Raw genomic sequence first — 19525 nt, 5'->3', positions numbered from 1 at the left:
AATTTCATTGATATGAATGATTATATTATAGGGAGAACAAAGCTGCAATAATTAGCAGGGTAATCGTTTTGCTTCAAGTAAAAAATCAAACACTGCGCAACAAACGTCTTTGTGGCTATTATAACCTATTGTCGATCCCCGAAATGATAATATTACGTGAACATGAGTGAACATATTATTAAGTGAACATGAGTGAGTGGAAGTGAGTGGGAACGTGGTGAATGCTTGAACGATAAGCAGCGGTAATATTGGTTCATCTTGCTTGCGGAAAAATGGAAGCACTTTGTGTGTACAAGCTCACTCGCGCTGATGACTTATCGTGCCAGCAGAATGTGCACACCAAGATAGAAACCACTCAATAAGGTCGTAATAATCCAAGTTTCAGGCATGAGTGAGATAATGTATAGTGAAGTGAGCGGTTACATTGTATTGCGATAACTATTGTATAGACACTCGAAGCGGGCTTCTGCCGTGGTCGTGGACGTCGCAGTGAGGTTCCGTATAAAGTCCAAATACGGTAGCATCGTCACCGCGTGCCAGCGGTACGCTGTATGTGCGAGTGAAAGCTTGCGAGGGTCAACCAACGCTTGCTGCTCAATCTCGTGCGCGCGAGGGAAAAAGGCGGGGCGGAAGCGCGCTTCTTCTCTCGCGTGCGAGGCAAGGTGGCGTGGGGGAGGAGGGGGGGGGAGGTGTCGTATTACTACGGTTGAACTCACGACACATCCAAAAAGTTTTGCACTACTTTGTATGTGCATATATTCACGCACACATGCAGACACACACACACTCGTACAGGAGGGTTCTACATGACATGTTCATACATTGGTGACCAGGATCTCCGGGCGCTATTATGACGTTTTCCCCAACTCAAAGCCCCGGAGACAACAGCCTCTGTCGTTCAAATGATGAACAGACCACGCACGGCTCTCCCTGAGTTAATACTAGAAGGGAGAGGTGTTCGCGTGTAACCAGGCCTCTCACATTCCAATTCCCCGTGGCTATTTTCCCACCCCGAGGACACGCTATCTGGGACGCTGCGGCCAGGTCACATTATCGCCTAGGGGCGCGGACAGCGTCATCGAAGCGACGGATATTCTACCTCTGGCAGCCCAGCCGATGACAGAAGCTGCTTGGGCGAAATCGGCTGCATTTTTAAAGGGGACTGGGGCGGAGTCGCGTATCAAAATAAAGAAACTTGTATACCCTTCATAGAGACCGCATTCCGAGGCACCCCCAAATTCCACCTTTGGAAGTCTTGGAGTGCACCATTTCGAAAGCAGATTCAATAGCAGATGCGGCGAGATTTCGAACCTGTCAGAACACAGAGAATTGCAGTTCCAATGCGAGAGGCGCGATGACAGACAAACACCTCTGGCGTCTAGGAAACACTCGCTAGAAGCCCGGAACAGCGCTGCTTGATCTGTTCACCACCAGTTTAGCGACTGAAACGGTGGTCTCCGCCGCGCGAGGTGTAAGAAAGCGGCGTCATGGCGCCAAGGACTCGAACACATTGATTTATATCTTCGATGGAGACTGCGAAGCTGTTGTGACGCAACATCGCATTCGCGTATTTTTTTGCGTTGTGCTGTCTGTCGGAAGTGTTTTGATGCCAGGTCGCTTTCTACAGCCCTGCCAAACTTGCGCGTACTACATTGCTGTAGTTTATAGTTTTCTCATGTTCTCGGCATTTATTGTGCGAATGGCTCTTCCCCAGAATCCTTCTTGTTCTTAGGCGGGGAAAGGGTGGAAAATGTTTCCTTTCCTGAAGCGAAAAGGGCGCGGGTTAAAGGCGCTCAAGCAGGCGAACGGAAGTCGCGTAGCCTTTGTTTTTTTTTTGTTTTTTTTTTTACGAATACTGCCGATCTCTTTCTTTCTGGGCAGGGATTTATACACCCCCCCCCCCTAACACTCCCCTCCCCCGGAGGATCTGGACACCCCCTCCCCCCCCCCCCAAAAAAAAAATTCAGGCTCTCATCCTGGAAAAAAATTACGCGGAACCCATGCACTGTGGTAATCGCTTTAATAAATATTTACTCTTTGCCGAGGTGGACACTGCGTGACCTTAATTTTGAGGCCCAATTTTGATGTTCAGCGCGCAGACGACAGTGCTACACTGCGACCTGCAGGGAGCGGAGAATCCTTCAGGTCGCGGTAAACGCTTACGCGTGAATGAGATGCGAGATTTACGTTTAGTCTTTCTGTTTTTCCATTTTCAAGTCAACGTACTCGTATGCACAATACGTACAGTATGACCCCTGTGCTTAGTCGTAAAATTTAAAATATGGCACATTGCTCTCGTTATCGGCTCCGAATGACTAGACTGGGGAATGAGTAGAATTTACTGACGGTATCCTGGAGAGCTGGCTTCACAGCAAGCACTGCTCATGCTTGCGCGCGAGGTCGAGAGAAAAAGAATGTTCCCTACTTTGTTGTCAGCTGCAATGAAGATACTGCTCTTCCCGTAGGAATTGCTGCTGTTGAAAGATGCTTTTTTTTATCACGAACAGGCTCTTAACATTAGATAGATGTTACATGACGCCGGCCCATGTCGACGTGCTGATGAAAATTTCTATCAAAGCTTCAAGTATCCTGAATATTAGGAACGCAACAGATGAAGAAAAAGATGAATATTTGCAGTTTGTGGACCTAGCCTACATGAAAATAAAAGTATAAACTTCAAATTTTAAGATAATATGCCATGAAAAATTGAATTCATTTCATATCTCATTCTTAAATAAGAAAATCCTATTTAAGTATTCTTCCCTTTTCTACCCAGTGTCGCCCGATTCATGGCCAATCCCCCGTAGTGGGTTGTGCTATACATATATTATGCACCAAACCTATATGCTGTGAACCAAGGAACCAAGTCGTGTATTGTATTTATGTGCGGGGTGACGCGGTGCAATTCTGTGGTTTATGTAGTCATAGCTTTTTTAATTATTCTTTTGTGAATGTGGCAGCCACGGTTGGGGTAGTAGTTTCTTTGGATATTGTATGTACCGGATTGTAGCAGACATGATGCGCATATATACTTTTTTAACGCGAATCATTTCTTGGCGATCACATACCACTTTGAGAGTGTCTATCTATCTATCTATCTATCTATCTATCTATCTATCTATCTATCTATCCACCTATGTCTTGCTGCTCTCATGGTCGTTTCGTTAACTTGCTATGTACCAAAATTGGCATAGTATGACAAGAGTGTATAAATGAACATAAACGATAGGTCATGACATGCGTGTAATGTATACGTCATCAAACAGCCGCCTACGTCTTGGTGCTCTCGTTGTCGTTTCGTTAACTTTCCTTAAGACTGCGTCGCATAACATCAAGGGCGTGGGATTTCTCGTCATTTTTTTGTTGTTCTTAGTTGCTATATTTTATTGTATTGTTTAAAGTATATGGCTTCTTCGTGCCTATTGTGCTTTGTATTTTTTTTCTCGTGCAAAGTGATATTGTACTTAGTTTTGAAAATGTCTGCACTTTTTTTCTTTCAATAGGACTTGTAGATTAAGAACTTGCTTTATTTTGTTGTGCATAGAAAAAAAAGAATAAACTTCGTGCAATCAAATGAAAACTCTAAATGATGTCCCTTATGTTCTTGCAATTTTCAAACGTGGTGATAGAATGCCATGGGTGTTTAAATATAGTACTGAATTTATAATCCTGAAAAACTAGCCACACATTTCGGCGTTCCATACAGCGCTCGTTCATCCCTGCCTGTCTCCACCTTCGTTGTAGTATTGTTTGCACAACAACATCAGCTCTACATGCACCAACAAGGACGAATTTCCCTGTAAGAGGTGGTTTAATATGCTTGCTTAAAAGCTTAATTAGTGTACTTCTGCTAATTAGCAGCTTTTCCGTCACCATTTGTTGAAAAAAGCGCTAAGCCTTTTGTTGAAAAAAGCGTTAGACAAAACAGTGGTAAAAAGAGCGCTAGCCCTTTGAACCTCCCCCCCCCCCCGGCCTTTCGCTCAAAAAAGAACTATCCACTCCCCGCCGCCGCGTTCAGGCAACACCCCCCCCCCCCCAGATAGAAATTCTGTTTAAACCCTGTTTCTGGGGTTTTACGCGCCCAAAACCAGTTCTGATTATGAGGCACGCCGTAGTGGAGGGCGCTGAATTAATTTTGACCACCTGGGGTTCTTTAACGGGCACTACAACGCAAACACACATGCGTTTTTGCATTTCGCCTCCATCGTAAGGCACTACTGTCGATCTCGAGATCGTTGCAGGGAGGGCATACATATATTACAAAAGAAGCACAGTGAAGTAATTTATACATGTAAAACACTAAAACACTAGCAGAATACATTAAGTTATTAGTAGCAATAGCCTTGGTATGAGTCAAAAAATAGAAATGACGAAAAATACAATGACAGGATGTGCGATGATGCGCTCAGTTTATTCAGCCGGAATCCCAATGCAGGTTTTAAAAAAAAATGTTCACAGAAACTGCTCAGCATGTACATGCACTTCCACCATTGCTCACGTTACGCTTAACTTGTGTGGCAACCAAAAGCGCGAGCGCAAAGCGCAGACATTCAAAATCAGCCGCAAAGGGCCGTGAGGCGTAAGGCTCCTCTGCTTTAGGGAGGCGCCGACGAGTCGGCGAGATATGAGTGTTGGAAGCCACGCGAGCTGTGTGTGTGAGTGCGTGCGTGTACCAACGGCACCTACTCTTCCTTCGGACGCTGACCCCGTCTCCCCGTCTACCGACGCGACAGGTTGGCGCCGGGAGCTTACAGCAGCGCGCATGAGACGGGGCTTCTTCGATTTTCCACTTCTGGCTACCCGCGGGCTGCCAGAGCCAGCCAGAGCGCCTTCGTTTTTCTCGGGTTGCTCCGCCCACCCCATGACGCACTTCCGCCGCGCGTTCGTTTTACTCCAGCTGGAAGCTTCTGGCTACCCGGACGCGTATTTCTATTTGCGGCCAAGCCCAGTGCTCGACCGATGGCGCCGCCCTGCGCCGCTCGCGCGTACCATGTAGCCGCCGCCGTTGAAACGGGGAACACGCTGGGCTGGTGGTGACTAGGCACGACTGTGGCGGGATCGATGTCATTCCTAAACAAACGCATCACTGTTTTGATGATCCAAATATAATCTCACTATCAGGGAGGAAGCAGTCTACCTGACTGGAGCCGTATTTTTTTTATTTGGGGTGTTGCTACACTGCGCTCCACAACACCCCAACTACCGCCGCTTCGCGTTGGCGCCCGGCACCGCGGCTTCCGCCGCTTCCCGGGGTTCAACCAACCGCGCTGCCAAGCAGAGAGGTAAAAAAAAGAAAACGTTGATACCAAGAAGAAAGAAGATCGGGAGTGAAAACAGCCTAACGCTTTAACATTCGCGTTACGCACTCGTCGTCCTGCGACTTTTTTTTTTCTTGTTTTACTGCAGAGGAGCTATTCCACAAGGCCTCTGGCAGACTTTCGGTTCACGGAAACCAAGTCAACGGCCCGACATGATTCAACGCAGGGCAGCCTGTATCTATCTGGTCGACGTATGCGTATACTACCCCTGCAGATGTGCAGTGCAAGTATAGATCGGCAGTTCCACTGCAGTATCCTTAGCCACCCTATGTTGACGGTAGACAAGCAGCCGCAACTGCTTGGTCCAAGATACTGTCTTTTAGAAAGTCAGTCCTCGTAAGTGATTCTTTCACACACTTTTTTGTTTTGGAGTTAGGAGAACGAGGCATTTTGTTGTTAGGCGATCTTGTGCGTTTAAGAACTCGAGTGTCCATATCTACATCACGATTGCCTAGAGAGTCTGAATCGGAATGGCATTCATGATCAACCTGAGCGGAAGTCGAAGGAGGTACTGAATCCACACTGTTAGGAGGAAGAGGTGACTGATATTTAGGTGATGTTGCAAGTAAGGCGGCCGTATTTTGTACACTGTTTGTTAGTGTCTGAGATATACCAGCCAATTGCGTTGATTTTACTGTAGCCAAAGATTCAGAGAGATTTAGTAGAATTTTTTCTAATGCCTTTTCCATCGCTTTTTCTATTGCTGCTGTAATTGCCTAGGGCAGTGACTGATCCATGCCGAATGACTGACCGGCTGTTACACCGGCTTAACACTGGGTCCTGCTCTGAATTTCTTCAAGAGCTTCTCGACGAGAGCACCGTCGCCTCTCAATTATTTCAATCACCTGGATTTCTTTGGATCTGGCAGGGCAGTTGGAGTAGTCTGCAGCATGATTCGCATTGCATAAACAGCATGACTGCTCCTGAGACGTGCAATCGTTGGCATCATGTTCTTCTCCGCATAATCGGCATCGAGCACTTGAACGACAGGCATTAGCGCTGTGTCCGTACCGCGAGCACTTGAGACATTGTAGTGGTCGTGGAGCTAAGGGTTCAACCCTGTAGATTAATGGCCATGCCTTTATCTCTGATGGGCGAGCCGTCTCTGAAAATGTCGCTATGACTGTTTCTGTAGGGATCCTCTTATTGTCTACAAGTCTGGTACAGCGGTACACGGAAACTACAGCTGCTGCAGAAAATATCTCTAGGATTTCTGGTGGAGTTAAGCTTATGTCCACACCACGGACTAGGCCTTTGCAGCAAGCTAGATGAGGAGGGATGAAAGATCTCACCGGCTGCGTGGCAAAGTTTGTGCATTTGAGTATATCCTGTACACTGCCCAAGATTCGGTGGCTCTCCCATTTTTCGTCATTGTCTCCCGGATCTAGTTCCAAGCAATGCTACCGCAAAAATGTGTACACTGTGTACACTCCATGTACACTGTTGTACAGTGTACACTGTTGTACACTGTACAACAGTGTACACGGAGGCGCTGATTTGAAACGTGTCTCCGAGTAGTATACATCGATACGCGAAGGAAAAGTTTAAAAAAATTTGTTTCGCCCGTTATGTGAAAAAGTGACGTGATTTCTGGCGAAATATATTAAGCCTTAGAGTGTTTCCTGCACTGTTTGTCAGAGTGAACATGCGAAGATGGGAGCGAAGAATCTTCTTTAAAAAGAAAAAGTCGTTTGATTCACGTTTGTTTGTTGAAGTTAATTGCGTCTCTGTGTCGTGAAATAGAAATACTCGGCGTTTCTTCCTGCTCTTACATGCCCGGACTTTGCCACTGGTCTACTAAAACAACCATTCAGCTTCTTTCTGCAGCATTGGTTCGGCTTTTCCCAAATTATTATTTCGTGTACACCCATTACGAGGCCTTAAGCTATCCTTAAAGAAAAACAAGACTACGTCAGCGTCATTCAGTAAAAATTGGAAGAAGCCGAGCCTTAGAAGAAGAAGACTAATGAAAATGAGGCAGACGCGTTCAATCATTTTCATCACATGTAAAAGAAGAAAACTGAACTTATGACCGCCTCTCCAACTGGGAAGGCGACGTGCTAGAACGCCAAGGATGCACGAACGCTATGTCTGTCCAGTAGACAGATATTGAGCGTGCATTAGCCAATCACGGCAGCTTCTGGCGTGATCACGCTCTACAGGATCAGTTTCTCCACCGCCGTAGCATCAGCAGAGTGGCTGAGATACTGTGCAAAGGTATTTACTGGAAAAACCAACCACAAACAGGGACGTTGAGAATCGTGTGATGACACCACTATGCTGGGTAGAGCATTTGCTTATTAACATGCATGAATGATTGAATTATTGGATGTGAACTTACACGGAAACAGTAGAAGCAACAAATTATCTGTCGAACAAAACTTTCAGCCCTTCCAATGGGGTGGAGAAGGAAGACCAGCGAAGCTGTACTTGGAATTGTGTTTCCAATTATGACGATTAAGATGTGATGGTGTAATTGGATATTTGAACTATTAAAGAATGAGAAATATATATGATCCGGTGGTTTTCACTTATTTAGTGACCACAGGAACCATGGCCTAATGGTCGCTACGCTACATCGCCATATGATGTACGGTAAAGGCTAGTACGTTATTCATAAACACGTCAACAACGTCGCGCACGTTCGGTGCAAACGCAGGCAAAACGCCGCCGCCATCGACAAGAGTTCTGCGCGTTCTTTGTGTGACCGCACACAACCGCTGTCAAAACGCTGGCGTGAGTAAGCGAGCGAGCAGCAGCGAGCGAAGGTTCATGCAGTCTATCGCTTCGACAGAAACTGAGCGGCGAAAGCACAACGCATACAAAGGTAGGAGCCGTGTTGCAGATCGCTTTGAAGATACGGTGCGCGCGACCACCCTGCGCCGCGCAAAGTACAAGTCGCTCGCAAAGCAGAAGCCGCAACCCCTCCCTCCCGCGCTGACTTCCTGCTGTCCTCATTTCGCGTGGGAGATTGAGTCACCAGTTCCCCTTGCGTCCGGCACAAGATACGTATTTGGTGCCGCAGCTAAATGTCGCCTCTCCTCCCTCCCGTGTCCCCATGGCTTTTCGCGCGAAAGAAGTCGCGTTTGCTCTCCGCCGTGCGTTCGCTCCCCGTGGAAGCTTACTCGCACATACAGCATACGGCCAATGAGATCTTTTTTTTCCACATCCGGACCCGACCATTGAAGACTGAGCCATTAACAGCCTCGCTCTAAAAAGATGATCTAAACCAAGCCCACCAGCACTTACAGGCCTAAAGAGACTATCTCGCCTCATAAACTCAAAAATGGAGGACCACACAGAAGGGCAGTGACTTCATATGCATGTTCTTTGTACGTCTCGTTTACCGCTCTGGCTTCTCCGGTCAACTAGGCCATTGCATACCTAACAGAGTGCGTAAGACGCCTCTCTGCCGATTCACGAAAACATTTTTCTACAAAACACAGAGAAACCTTCTTGTAACACTTGGTTGCATAAAAAACGACATTACAGCGGAGCTGTTAAAAGGCTCGCTAGATTGGTCTCATCGTCGTGCGCCGCATCGCCGAGCTGGGAGAGCCAGAGCTAGGAGAGAGGGAAGTTTGCGCTGCGGATCGTGCTCGTTACGCGCTCGTGCCACTGCTCCCGCGTTCGTCGTCTGCTTCCACAGCTGGCTGCGTTGCCGCTAATCATTCCAGAGTAGAATTTCACTTCTCTTCTGTCGTCGTAATGGGGAAGCCGCATTTGCGGGGGTATGAGCCATTCCTTAAGGGGGTATAAGCCATTCATGTGCAACTGACGAAGCGTTCAGCATGAGGGCTTTCGAAGCCAAGGCGAAGCGTCCGCGAAGAGCCGTGGACCCCGAGTTGAGGGAGCGCGATGTTGAAACCAAACGTCAGCGTCGTCTTGCCCTCCAGGAACTCAACAACGGTGGTACAAGCCTCGACAACACTAGCGCCAACTTCCACGGTGTGACGGCCAGGTTTCGACGCGCGTTTCTCCACCGGAACGTTATGATAGACATGTTCTTTTGGGTGACGCCCAACGACGATAGCCCCATTCTCATTTGTGGGGGGCAGTATTCACCTTAGAAAACCCACCATAGTCACAGCGCCCACGACATCGCCACGAAAAGTGTCAATGAAGTGGCACTGGTAGAAATTCCCAATTACACTCTTACATTACTGAAAATAAGACGTACGTTTTATTGCAGAGTAGAAAGGCATTATATTACACAGTCATTCTATGTTGTAAAATTCTTGTACCACAATTAGCAGTAATGGTATAGCTGTAAAGTTTTGTGTCTCACCATTTCTTCTCATAGAGCACCCTCTGATACGACCCGGCATCGACTTCATCATCGACGGAATCGTGCACAGCTTCTGTCAACGCCATCACCTTCAAGTACAAGCAGACCCGAGAGCGCAAGGAGGCTTCAAGCGGAAAAGCATTCCCTAGTGGGAGACTGGCCGGCGCTCCCGAGCACCCAGCCTTCCAAGGAGGCTGCAGGCTGGATTCCTTCATCGAAGCCTACATCACTTGATGATGTGCCAACAGGAGACCACCGAATTATTCCTATACAGCGGTTAGCAGTCATTTCGTAAGGTCAGAGAAACATCGATTATTAGGTGGAACCCCAGAGGTCCAACGTCTCAAACGTTTGGTTTTTGCCAATTTGTGCATGTTAACTGTTTCCAATCATCGTTATCTGCGAAGAAAAATTATGACAGTCCTCCAAGATCAACTCCTGGCCGTCCGGAGAGCTCACGACATCGGGAAAGCCTTTGGCCTACCGGTGCCTACGTGGGCGGAGCCACCGACTGAGCCTGGAGGCTTTTGCCCTCGGGCCCTAGTTTCTCTGGACCAAAATAAAGTTCTTGCCATGCCATGCCAGTCAATCACACTATCTGGGTACGAGTCAAATATGTTCCCCAGTAAAAGTGAAAGTGGCAAGGTGGTCGCCTTTATTCGCCGTGAGTTTACTTACGTCGTCCAGGCTATGCAATCTTATGACGACAATCAGTATGTCTGCTTGACTGTTAAAATAGAAAGCTCACCTTTACACAAGTGGATGCGTACCTACCTATAATTGGGACACCCTGCATAGGACAACGTATACATGATGTTTGTTAGTAATAAATGATGTTTATGATCAGAACGGACATACCACGTATTCAGCCTTTGTAGCAGAGTTGTATAGAGTGGCTCTGGTACAAGTTCCCCTTTAACACTCTTAGATTACTGAGAATAGGACATATGTTTTATTTCCCGAGTTGAAAAGCTTGAAATTACACAGGCATTCCATGCAGTAAAGTTGTTCTAGCACAATTGGCAGTAACAGTTTAGCTGTAAACTTTTGTCTCGAACCATTTGTTCTCATAGAGCCTATGCAATCTTATGACGACAATCAGTATGTCTGCTTGACTGTTAAAACTAGAAAGCACGACTTTACACAAGTGGGTACCTATCTCCGTTAAGTCTGACATCAGAAGACTAGAAGACATACTAGCATATCCTGGTCCGCCGATTATCACAGGAGTCCGCAACACCACCACACCATTTGGGGAAGCTCAAGGGTCAATGCAGCGGGAGGCCGACTTGCTTTATTTGTCTCCAATCGTGACTTCGCCCTGCTGAATGACGCGAATCCTGTTTCTGCGGTGCACACAGTCTGGAATTGACCTTGACTCCACCCAGTCACCGTCTAGGATATGTACCGAAAAAGAGGTTTGCTAAGCTGCACCGGCGCCACACGCATCCATTGTAAACACAGAGGCCACGCAGGCAGTTGAGGCAAGCAATGGACGCGTCTCCACGTAATCAAACATGGCAGCACCCACGATATCGCCACGAAAAGTGTCAATGGGGTGGCACTGGTACAAATTCCCAATTATACACTCTTAAATTACTGAAAATAGGATGTACGTTTTATTGCAGAGTAGGAAGGCATTATATTACACAGTCATTCTATGTTGTAAAATTCTTGTACCACAATTAGCAGTAATGGTATAGCTGTAAAGTTTTGTGTCTCACCATTTCTTCTCATAGAGCACCCTCTGATAAGGCCCGGCGTCGACTTCATCATCGACGGAATCGTGCACAGTTTATGTCAACGCCATCACCTTCAAGTACAAGCCTTGATGAGGCTGTTGTGCCACGTGTGAAAAGTGGTGGTTGGGCATCTAGACACATGGGAGTGGTCTCATCCCCACTTACCTAAATATCAAAGGGATCTCTAACATTCACCCTGAAGATATTATAGCTTTCAGAATTCGAGTAAATGTGTTTTCCCCCACACGGGGGCTTTGGAATATAAACCGCTCCAAGATGTCCGAGTAAGGCTTGTGAAATTCAAAGTCGGCTACTGTTAAAACCACCATTCAAACCAAAAATTTCCTGCTACACCCCATATTTTCATTCAAAGTCAGCTACTCATAAAACCACCATTCAAACCAAAAACTTCCTGCTATACCTCATATTTTCATTTCGGATTTGGGGCGCAAAAAACATTGCGTTGGGCAATGTTCCGAATTGCTGGTTTCGCTTTCTCGTTCTTTACAGGCCAGTAAATCCCACTGGTCTAAATCCCGAATTGTCCTTTTCTAAAATAGTGGTGATTATAATTACTAGCACACGCACCCATTGGGCACTCATACTTTCATGCCGAATGTTGGAGGTCACGTGATCAAACGCGCGCTAAGGCAGCGAGGCGTGCGGAGTTGTTGGCTTCCCCTGGCACCCAAAGCATATGGCGTGCGAACCAAGATAGGGTCTTATGAGACAAACCGTAGTGGGGGACTCTGGATCAGTTTTGACCACCTGGAAATATGGAACGTGCCTCCAATGCACGCGACAAAGGCGTTTTTGCATTTCGCCCCCATCGAAATGCGGCCGCCGCGTCCGCGATATGATCCCGCGCCTTTGTGCTTAGTAGAGCAACACCATAGCCGCTTAGCCACCACGGCGGGTCCCGGTGCCTTTTCGAGCTACGTTTTCCGGTGCATGCAGCTTAATGACATGGCGTGGTCGCTGGCCACGGATGATTTGCCTTCTTCGTCCGAGACAATACAAGAGTGAACCTGTCAAACCTGTCAAAAGAAAATTAAGTGAATGCGCTTTATTGAAACTGATTGTTCAAGTCTTCAAAAAAAAGAAACAAAGAAAAAGAAGTCATTTTCATTGGCTATCATAACAGGGAGACTATATTTCTGTGTGTGAAACGAAATGCCTTGCTTGTATGTTTGCTCTTCGGTACCGATGGCGTCGACGAAACCAATTGTAGGTTTATGTAGCAAAGCTTTCGGCGAATCAGAAATGTTATGCCTTAAAGCAAGAATACAGAGAAATATTACGTTCATGTGGATTGGTAAGCTGTACTTTTGGAATAGCCAAAATGCCGCTCTTACCGAGAAGGAATGCTTGGTAGGCCGCAAAGGAAACAAAATACTACTGAGGTCAATCACTTTGTATGTTTATTGTGATTCTGCATGTGACACTAAGTGAAAGTGAATTGCACCGCTCCTAGATGGTGCAAAATTTAGTTCAGCGCATATGTTACACCAAAGCTTTATTTGGCTAGCCGATTCATCAGTCTGTCACCTGTACGCAGAAACTATCATCAGCAGCAGCAATGGCTCGAGCGTCGTCTTCCACAGCTGGCTCGTTGGCGGCCCTCGGCGAAACCGCGCGAACGCGCTCGTGCCACTACGTTCCTTTTCTATCGCCTCCTTCCTGAAGAGTAGGCATGCGTTGTGCCTCTCTTGGTGGCATTTGCCAGCCTTCTCCTTCCCTATTTTTCTATCTGTGCATAGTATGTATGTTTTCATATCGAATAATAATAAGAATAATATTGATAAGAATAATAATAATAATAATGATAATAAAATAACACTGTTATCATAGCGCTTAATTTAAAAAAACTGAGGCATGTAATATTACAATATTAAGAAAATAAGACACTTGGTATTCCGCTTGTACTTATATTTCTCATTTGACTCGTACAGTAATGTAGGCGCGATTTTGAAATAAAGCAACGAAAGCGCTCTCTTCTTTTCCTTCTAATTCGCCAGTTTTGATGTTCTGACGTAAATGGCAAATTCTTCCCGGTTGTCCGCACGTATGTAATAAATCACCATCAGCAACGCACAACGACAAAACGTCAAACACGTGCAGCCACGGCACCTACGCTAAAGTTTTGGTGTTGACATGTTCATGGGAGAGTCAAATGCACTTGCCGAATAGGTCTGGCGAAGAGATGGTTTCACGGATTGTACACTACCTCTCACATGGCAATCAGAGGAAGAAGAAAAAAAGACAAACGAGGAGCTGCCCTTAGTGGTCCAATCCTTCCGATCCTTCCTGTATCAGCTTACATAACCGCGGCTAGGTTCAGGAGACGGGCAGTCATGCAAGACTCCTGGAACGACACCTCCTATTTCCTTGGAACAGAAAATTCTGCCATAATAGAAAACTTGAAGTCCTCTTTACCAAATTCTGATGTCGCATTCCTACATTAAACTTTTATCTACATTGATCTGGTCTGGCGCCCTCCTCCTTGTGCTCATACTGTGGTGAAGACGAAACAATAGAACACTTCTGCCTGTCATGCCGCCGTTTTTCCTCATTAAGAAAACATGCTTTAGAAGAAAAAGTTAACAGTGCTGGATTAAATATTACCATACCCAATATTCTATCTTTTGGTGCCTCTTCTCTCGGACATTGTCGTAGGGATGTTGGTGCAGCTGTTGGGGGTACATAATTGAATCAGGACGATTTCCTTGCTAAATTCTTAAATTTTAGATAAATAAATTCCTTTCGTCATTCTAAAATTTTAAAAGTGATCCTTATTAGTCTCCGATAATTGTTTTCCTTCAATCACCCGATTCTTGGCCAATCCCCCATAGTGGGTACGAGCCACTTTTGAAGGCAAGCAAGCAGGCAAGCTAGCACTCGTATTGTTCTATTGCTGGGAATTCGGTTACTTCAATGTAAACGAAAAAAATGCAGGCTAATCTAGTGAATGTTAAACAGCGTTCAAAAAATAAGAGGACAAAAAAAAGGTAGCGTTACATGAGCTGTCACGTCTACCACATACCTCGTATTTTTAACGATGTTTTACATTGAGAATGCAACTTTACCAACCCGCCCAATGTGCCGCACGTGCAGGTTTCTCGTCACTCAAGCATATAACAGCTCACTCAATAAGACCGCTGCCCAAAGTTTGGGACAAGCGCGATGACGAAGAAAGGAAGGCAAATGGGTTTGGTGGCTTTATTTCGGTTCACACCTCGATGCCCGCGTAGTTTCCTCAGTTGACGGCATTTCAAAGCTTCGTCCACGACGCGTCACGGGTCCGCGTCAACCGAAGAGTGCATGCCCATGCTCTCAATCTTCCTCGGCTAGTCATGGGGTTCAACACTCTCACCAGAGCCCTGAGAAGTGGAAGAAGACTCTGGCGTGAACACGTCTGGTGGCCCAGTGGGTGCGGTGGCGTCTTGGATGGCAGTTCCTTGAAAAGAACCCGTGGTTGCTGAACCCGAGCTTGCATCTGGAGCCAAGCCGACCTCGTCGAACACTGGGGCGGACATTCTGGAATGGCTTCCCACCGTGCGGGCCTCCTGGCGCGTACGGATCAGTCTTTCTAAGAGCAGCGCGTTCTCGCGTCTCAGGGCGCTGTTCCTGGCTGCTAGGTCACCCACCTCCTGCTGGAGCACGCTCATGGCGTGCTTGACGTCGTCGATCAGGTATGAAGCTTGGTCCAATGTGCGCTCAATCCGCGAGCAGTTAAGGGGCCTTCTGGAGGAGAAAGCCAGCTTCACGGCAGTCAGCTTCTGTTGCATGACGATCCAGTTGATTCTGAGCACCGGCAGCAGAGCCAGCGCATACCGTGCCCTGGGAGTCATCTGCTGCGTTCCCCGGTTGATGGAATCCTGGCCTGTGCTGGCATCCATTGCGCCGCTCGTCGCTGGAATTAAGGCGAAACGGCACCGTACGAATGGTCGTCCACCAGAAGAACACCGAGTGCTAGGCGCAGCCACACGCGGCACGAGATTCGCTGGCTATCCTCTTTTTCGTCATTGTCTCCCCGCTTGCTTACTTGCTTCCTATGCCATGGCGCATACTCACCACGGGGGATTGGCCAAGAAGCCGGCGGTTAAACAGATGGGTTGAAATTATGCAATGAAACTAACTGATGTTAGAGCCGTATTTTATTTTATGTCGTACGGAATTAGTGTGCTTTTTGGAAGGAGATCAAGGTAGAAGGTAATAAATTTCAATCAGTTTAATTGGAATTTTCGAAATTAATAAATAATCAATCAGTAAATTAACGTAGATTGGAATTTTGTAAAATAATAATAAGCAATATATCAGTAAATTACCTTTGTATTCTCCTTGTTTCACCGAGGAACTCGCATACGGCCCTGCATACGTTCCTGTGGCTAAAACCCAGTGTATATGCCCCGAAAGATAGAATATTTTCAGTGTTTATAGCGATGCCTAATTTTCGGAACGGAATTTCGAAGTATTTCTTTCTCTGGGTTGCGAATCGGCGGCCGTTTAATAAATAATGATCAATGGTTTCAGGTTCATTGCAGAAATGACATAGAGGGGACATCGCCAGACCAGACCTGTGTAGATAAAAATTTAGGGGTGGAATACGGCATCGTAATTTTGTAATTGAGATGTCATATTTACGTGAGGGACACCATTGATTATCCCAAGGGTAAAGTCTTGGAGTGCACCATTTCGAAAGCAGATTCAATGGCAGATGCGGCGAGATTTCGAACTTGTCAGAACACAGAGAATTGCAGTTCCAATGCGAGAGGCGCGGTGACAGACCAACACATCTGGCGTCTAGGAAACACTCGCTAGAAGCCTGGAGCCTAGACAGCCTTCTTCTGTCTCCCCGCTCTAGTTCGAAGGAGTGCTGACGTAAAAACTATGTGCTGATTCGAAACGTGTCTGACACAAGCATAGATTGGTACGCAAAAGAAACGTTTTAAAAATTAAGCTTTTACCTGCAACGCGTAGCAGTGACGCGATAGCTGGCGAAATATTGTGTGCAGTAATCCTTAAAGTGTTTCACGCGGTGTTTGACAGAGTGAACATTTGCCGGTGCGAGCGAGCAGTCGAAAAAAACATTGGCATCGCTAGACTAGTATGCGAGCGAGCAGTAAGACTAACCGAAGGTTGAATTTTAAAAGCGGTTACAATCAAGGAGAGAATAAATGCAATTTTGATAAGAATTTTGGAGAAACGAATTTCATTGATATGAATGATTATATTATAGGGAGAACAAAGCTGCAATAATTAGCAGGGTAATCGTTTTGCTTCAAGTAAAAAATCAAACACTGCGCAACAAACGTCTTTGTGGCTATTATAACCTATTGTCGATCCCCGAAATGATAATATTACGTGAACATGAGTGAACATATTATTAAGTGAACATGAGTGAGTGGAAGTGAGTGGGAACGTGGTGAATGCTTGAACGATAAGCAGCGGTAATATTGGTTCATCTTGCTTGCGGAAAAATGGAAGCACTTTGTGTGTACAAGCTCACTCGCGCTGATGACTTATCGTGCCAGCAGAATGTGCACACCAAGATAGAAACCACTCAATAAGGTCGTAATAATCCAAGTTTCAGGCATGAGTGAGATAATGTATAGTGAAGTGAGCGGTTACATTGTATTGCGATAACTATTGTATAGACACTCGAAGCGGGCTTCTGCCGTGGTCGTGGACGTCACAGTGAGGTTCCGTATAAAGTCCAAATACGGTAGCATCGTCACCGCGTGCCAGCGGTACGCTGTATGTGCGAGTGAAAGCTTGCGAGGGTCAACCAACGCTTGCTGCTCAATCTCGTGCGCGCGAGGGAAAAAGGCGGGGCGGAAGCGCGCTTCTTCTCTCGCGTGCGAGGCAAGGTGGCGTGGGGGAGGGGGGGGGGGGGAGGTGTCGTATTACTACGGTTGAACTCCCGACACATCCAAAAAGTTTTGCACTACTTTGTATGTGCATATATTCACGCACACATGCAGACACACACACACTCGTACAGGAGGGTTCTACATGACATGTTCATACATTGGTGACCAGGATCTCCGGGCGCTATTATGACGTTTTCCCCAACTCAAAGCCCCGGAGACAACAGCCTCTGTCGTTCAAATGATGAACAGACCACGCACGGCTCTCCCTGAGTTAATACTAGAAGGGAGAGGTGTTCGCGTGTAACCATGCCTCTCACATTCCAATTCCCCGTGGCTATTTTCCCACCCCGAGGACACGCTATCTGGGACGCTGCGGCCAGGTCACATTATCGCCTAGGGGCGCAGACAGCGTCATCGAAGCGACGGATATTCTACCTCTGGCAGCCCAGCCGACTGACAGAAGCTGCTTGGGCGAAATCGGCTGCATTTTTAAAGGGGACTGGGGCGGAGTCGCGTATCAAAATAAAGAAACTTGTATACCCTTCATAGAGACCGCATTCCGAGGCACCCCCAAATTCCACCTTTGGAAGTCTTGGAGTGCACCATTTCGAAAGCAGATTCAATAGCAGATGCGGCGAGATTTCGAACCTGTCAGAACACAGAGAATTGCAGTTCCAATGCGAGAGGCGCGATGACAGACAAACACCTCTGGCGTCTAGGAAACACTCGCTAGAAGCCCGGAACAGCGCTGCTTGATCTGTTCACCACCAGTTTAGCGACTGAAACGGTGGTCTCCGCCGCGCGAGGTGTAAGAAAGCGGCGTCATGGCGCCAAGGACTCGAGCACATTGATATATATCTTCGATGGAGACTGCGAAGCTGTTGTGACGCAACATAGCATTCGCGTATTTTTTTGCGTTGTGCTGTCTGTCGGAAGTGTTTTGATGCCAGGTCGCTTTCTCCAGCCCTGCCAAACTTGCGCGTACTACATTGCTGTAGTTTATAGTTTTCTCATGTTCTCGGCATTTATTGTGCGAATGGCTCTTCCCCAGCATCCTTCTTGTTGTTAGGCGGGGAAAGGGCTGTTTCCGTTCCTGAAACGAAAAGAGCGCGGGTTAAAGGCGCTCAAGCAGGCGAATGGAAGTCGCATAGCCTTTGTTTTTTTTTTTTAGTTTTTTTTTACGAATACTGCCGATCTCTTTCTTTCTGGGCAGGGATTTATACACCCCCCCCCCTAACACTCCCCCCGCCCCCCGGAGTATCCGGACAACCCCCCCCCCCCCCCAAAAGAAAACACAATTCAGGCTCTCATCCTGGAAAAAAATTACGCGGGACCCATGCACTGTGGTAATCGCTTTAATAAATATTTACTCTTTGCCTAGGTGGACACTACATGATCTAAATTTTGAGGCACAATTTTGATGTTCAGCGTGCATACGACAGTGCTACACGGCGACCTGCACGGAGCGGAGAATCCTTGAGGTCGCGGTAAACGCTTACGCGTGAATGAGATGCGAGATTTCCGTTTGGTCTTTCTGTTTATCCATTTTCAAGTCAACGTACTCGTATGCACAATAGGTACAGTATGACCCCTGTGCTTAGTCGTAAAATTTAAACTATGGCACATTGCTCTCGTTATCCACTCCGAATGACTAGACTGGGAAATGAGTAGAATTTACTGACGGTATTCTGGAGAGCTGGCTTTACAGCAAGCACTGCTCATGCTTGCGCGCGAGGTCGAGAGAAAAAGAATGTTCCCTACTTTGTTGTCAACTGCAATGAAAATACTGCTCTTCCCGTAGGAATTGCTGCCATTAAAACAAGCTTTTCTACCATGAACAGGATCTTAACATCAGATAGATGTCACATGACACCGGCCTATGTCGACGTGCTGATGAAAATTTCTATCAAAGCTTTAAGTATCCCGAATATTAGGAACGGATGAATATTTGCAGTTTGTGGACCAAGCCTTACATGAAAACAAAAGTATAAACTTCAAATTTTAAGATAATATGCCATGAAAAATTGAATTCATTTCACATCTCATTCTTAAATAAGAAAATCCTATTTAAGTATTCTTCCCTTTTCTACCCAGTGTCACCCGATTCATGGCCAATCCCCCGTAGTGGGTTGCGCTATACATATATGCACCAAACCTATATGCTGTGAACCAAGAAACCAAGTCGGGTATTGTATTTATGTGCGGGGTGACATGGTGCAATTGTGTAGTTTTTGTAGTCATAGCTTTTTTTTAATTGTTATTTTGTGAATGTGGCAGCCACGGTTGGGGTAGTAGTTTCTTTGG

At 46.5% G+C, this 19525-nt stretch overlaps 1 protein-coding gene across 2 annotated transcripts in view; it reads right to left on the bottom strand.

Moving 5' to 3' along the window:
* Nucleotides 1-14565: 14565 nt before the first annotated feature.
* The window catches only part of LOC125942168 (uncharacterized), a 120397-nt gene continuing 115437 nt past the window's right edge, over nt 14566-19525 (bottom strand). For both annotated transcript variants that reach the window (XM_049660330.1, XM_049660331.1), the window contains exon 2: nt 14566-15231. In XM_049660330.1, the coding sequence (XP_049516287.1) occupies nt 14696-15231 (536 nt within the window). In that variant the 3' untranslated portion in view covers nt 14566-14695. The remainder of the gene's footprint in view (nt 15232-19525) is intronic.

The sequence above is a fragment of the Dermacentor silvarum genome, chromosome 1, assembly GCF_013339745.2.
Source record: "Dermacentor silvarum isolate Dsil-2018 chromosome 1, BIME_Dsil_1.4, whole genome shotgun sequence".
Lineage (NCBI taxonomy): Eukaryota > Metazoa > Arthropoda > Arachnida > Ixodida > Ixodidae > Dermacentor > Dermacentor silvarum.
Note: the sequence above shows the minus strand (reverse complement) of the source record. Positions and strands in the feature narration are given on the sequence as shown.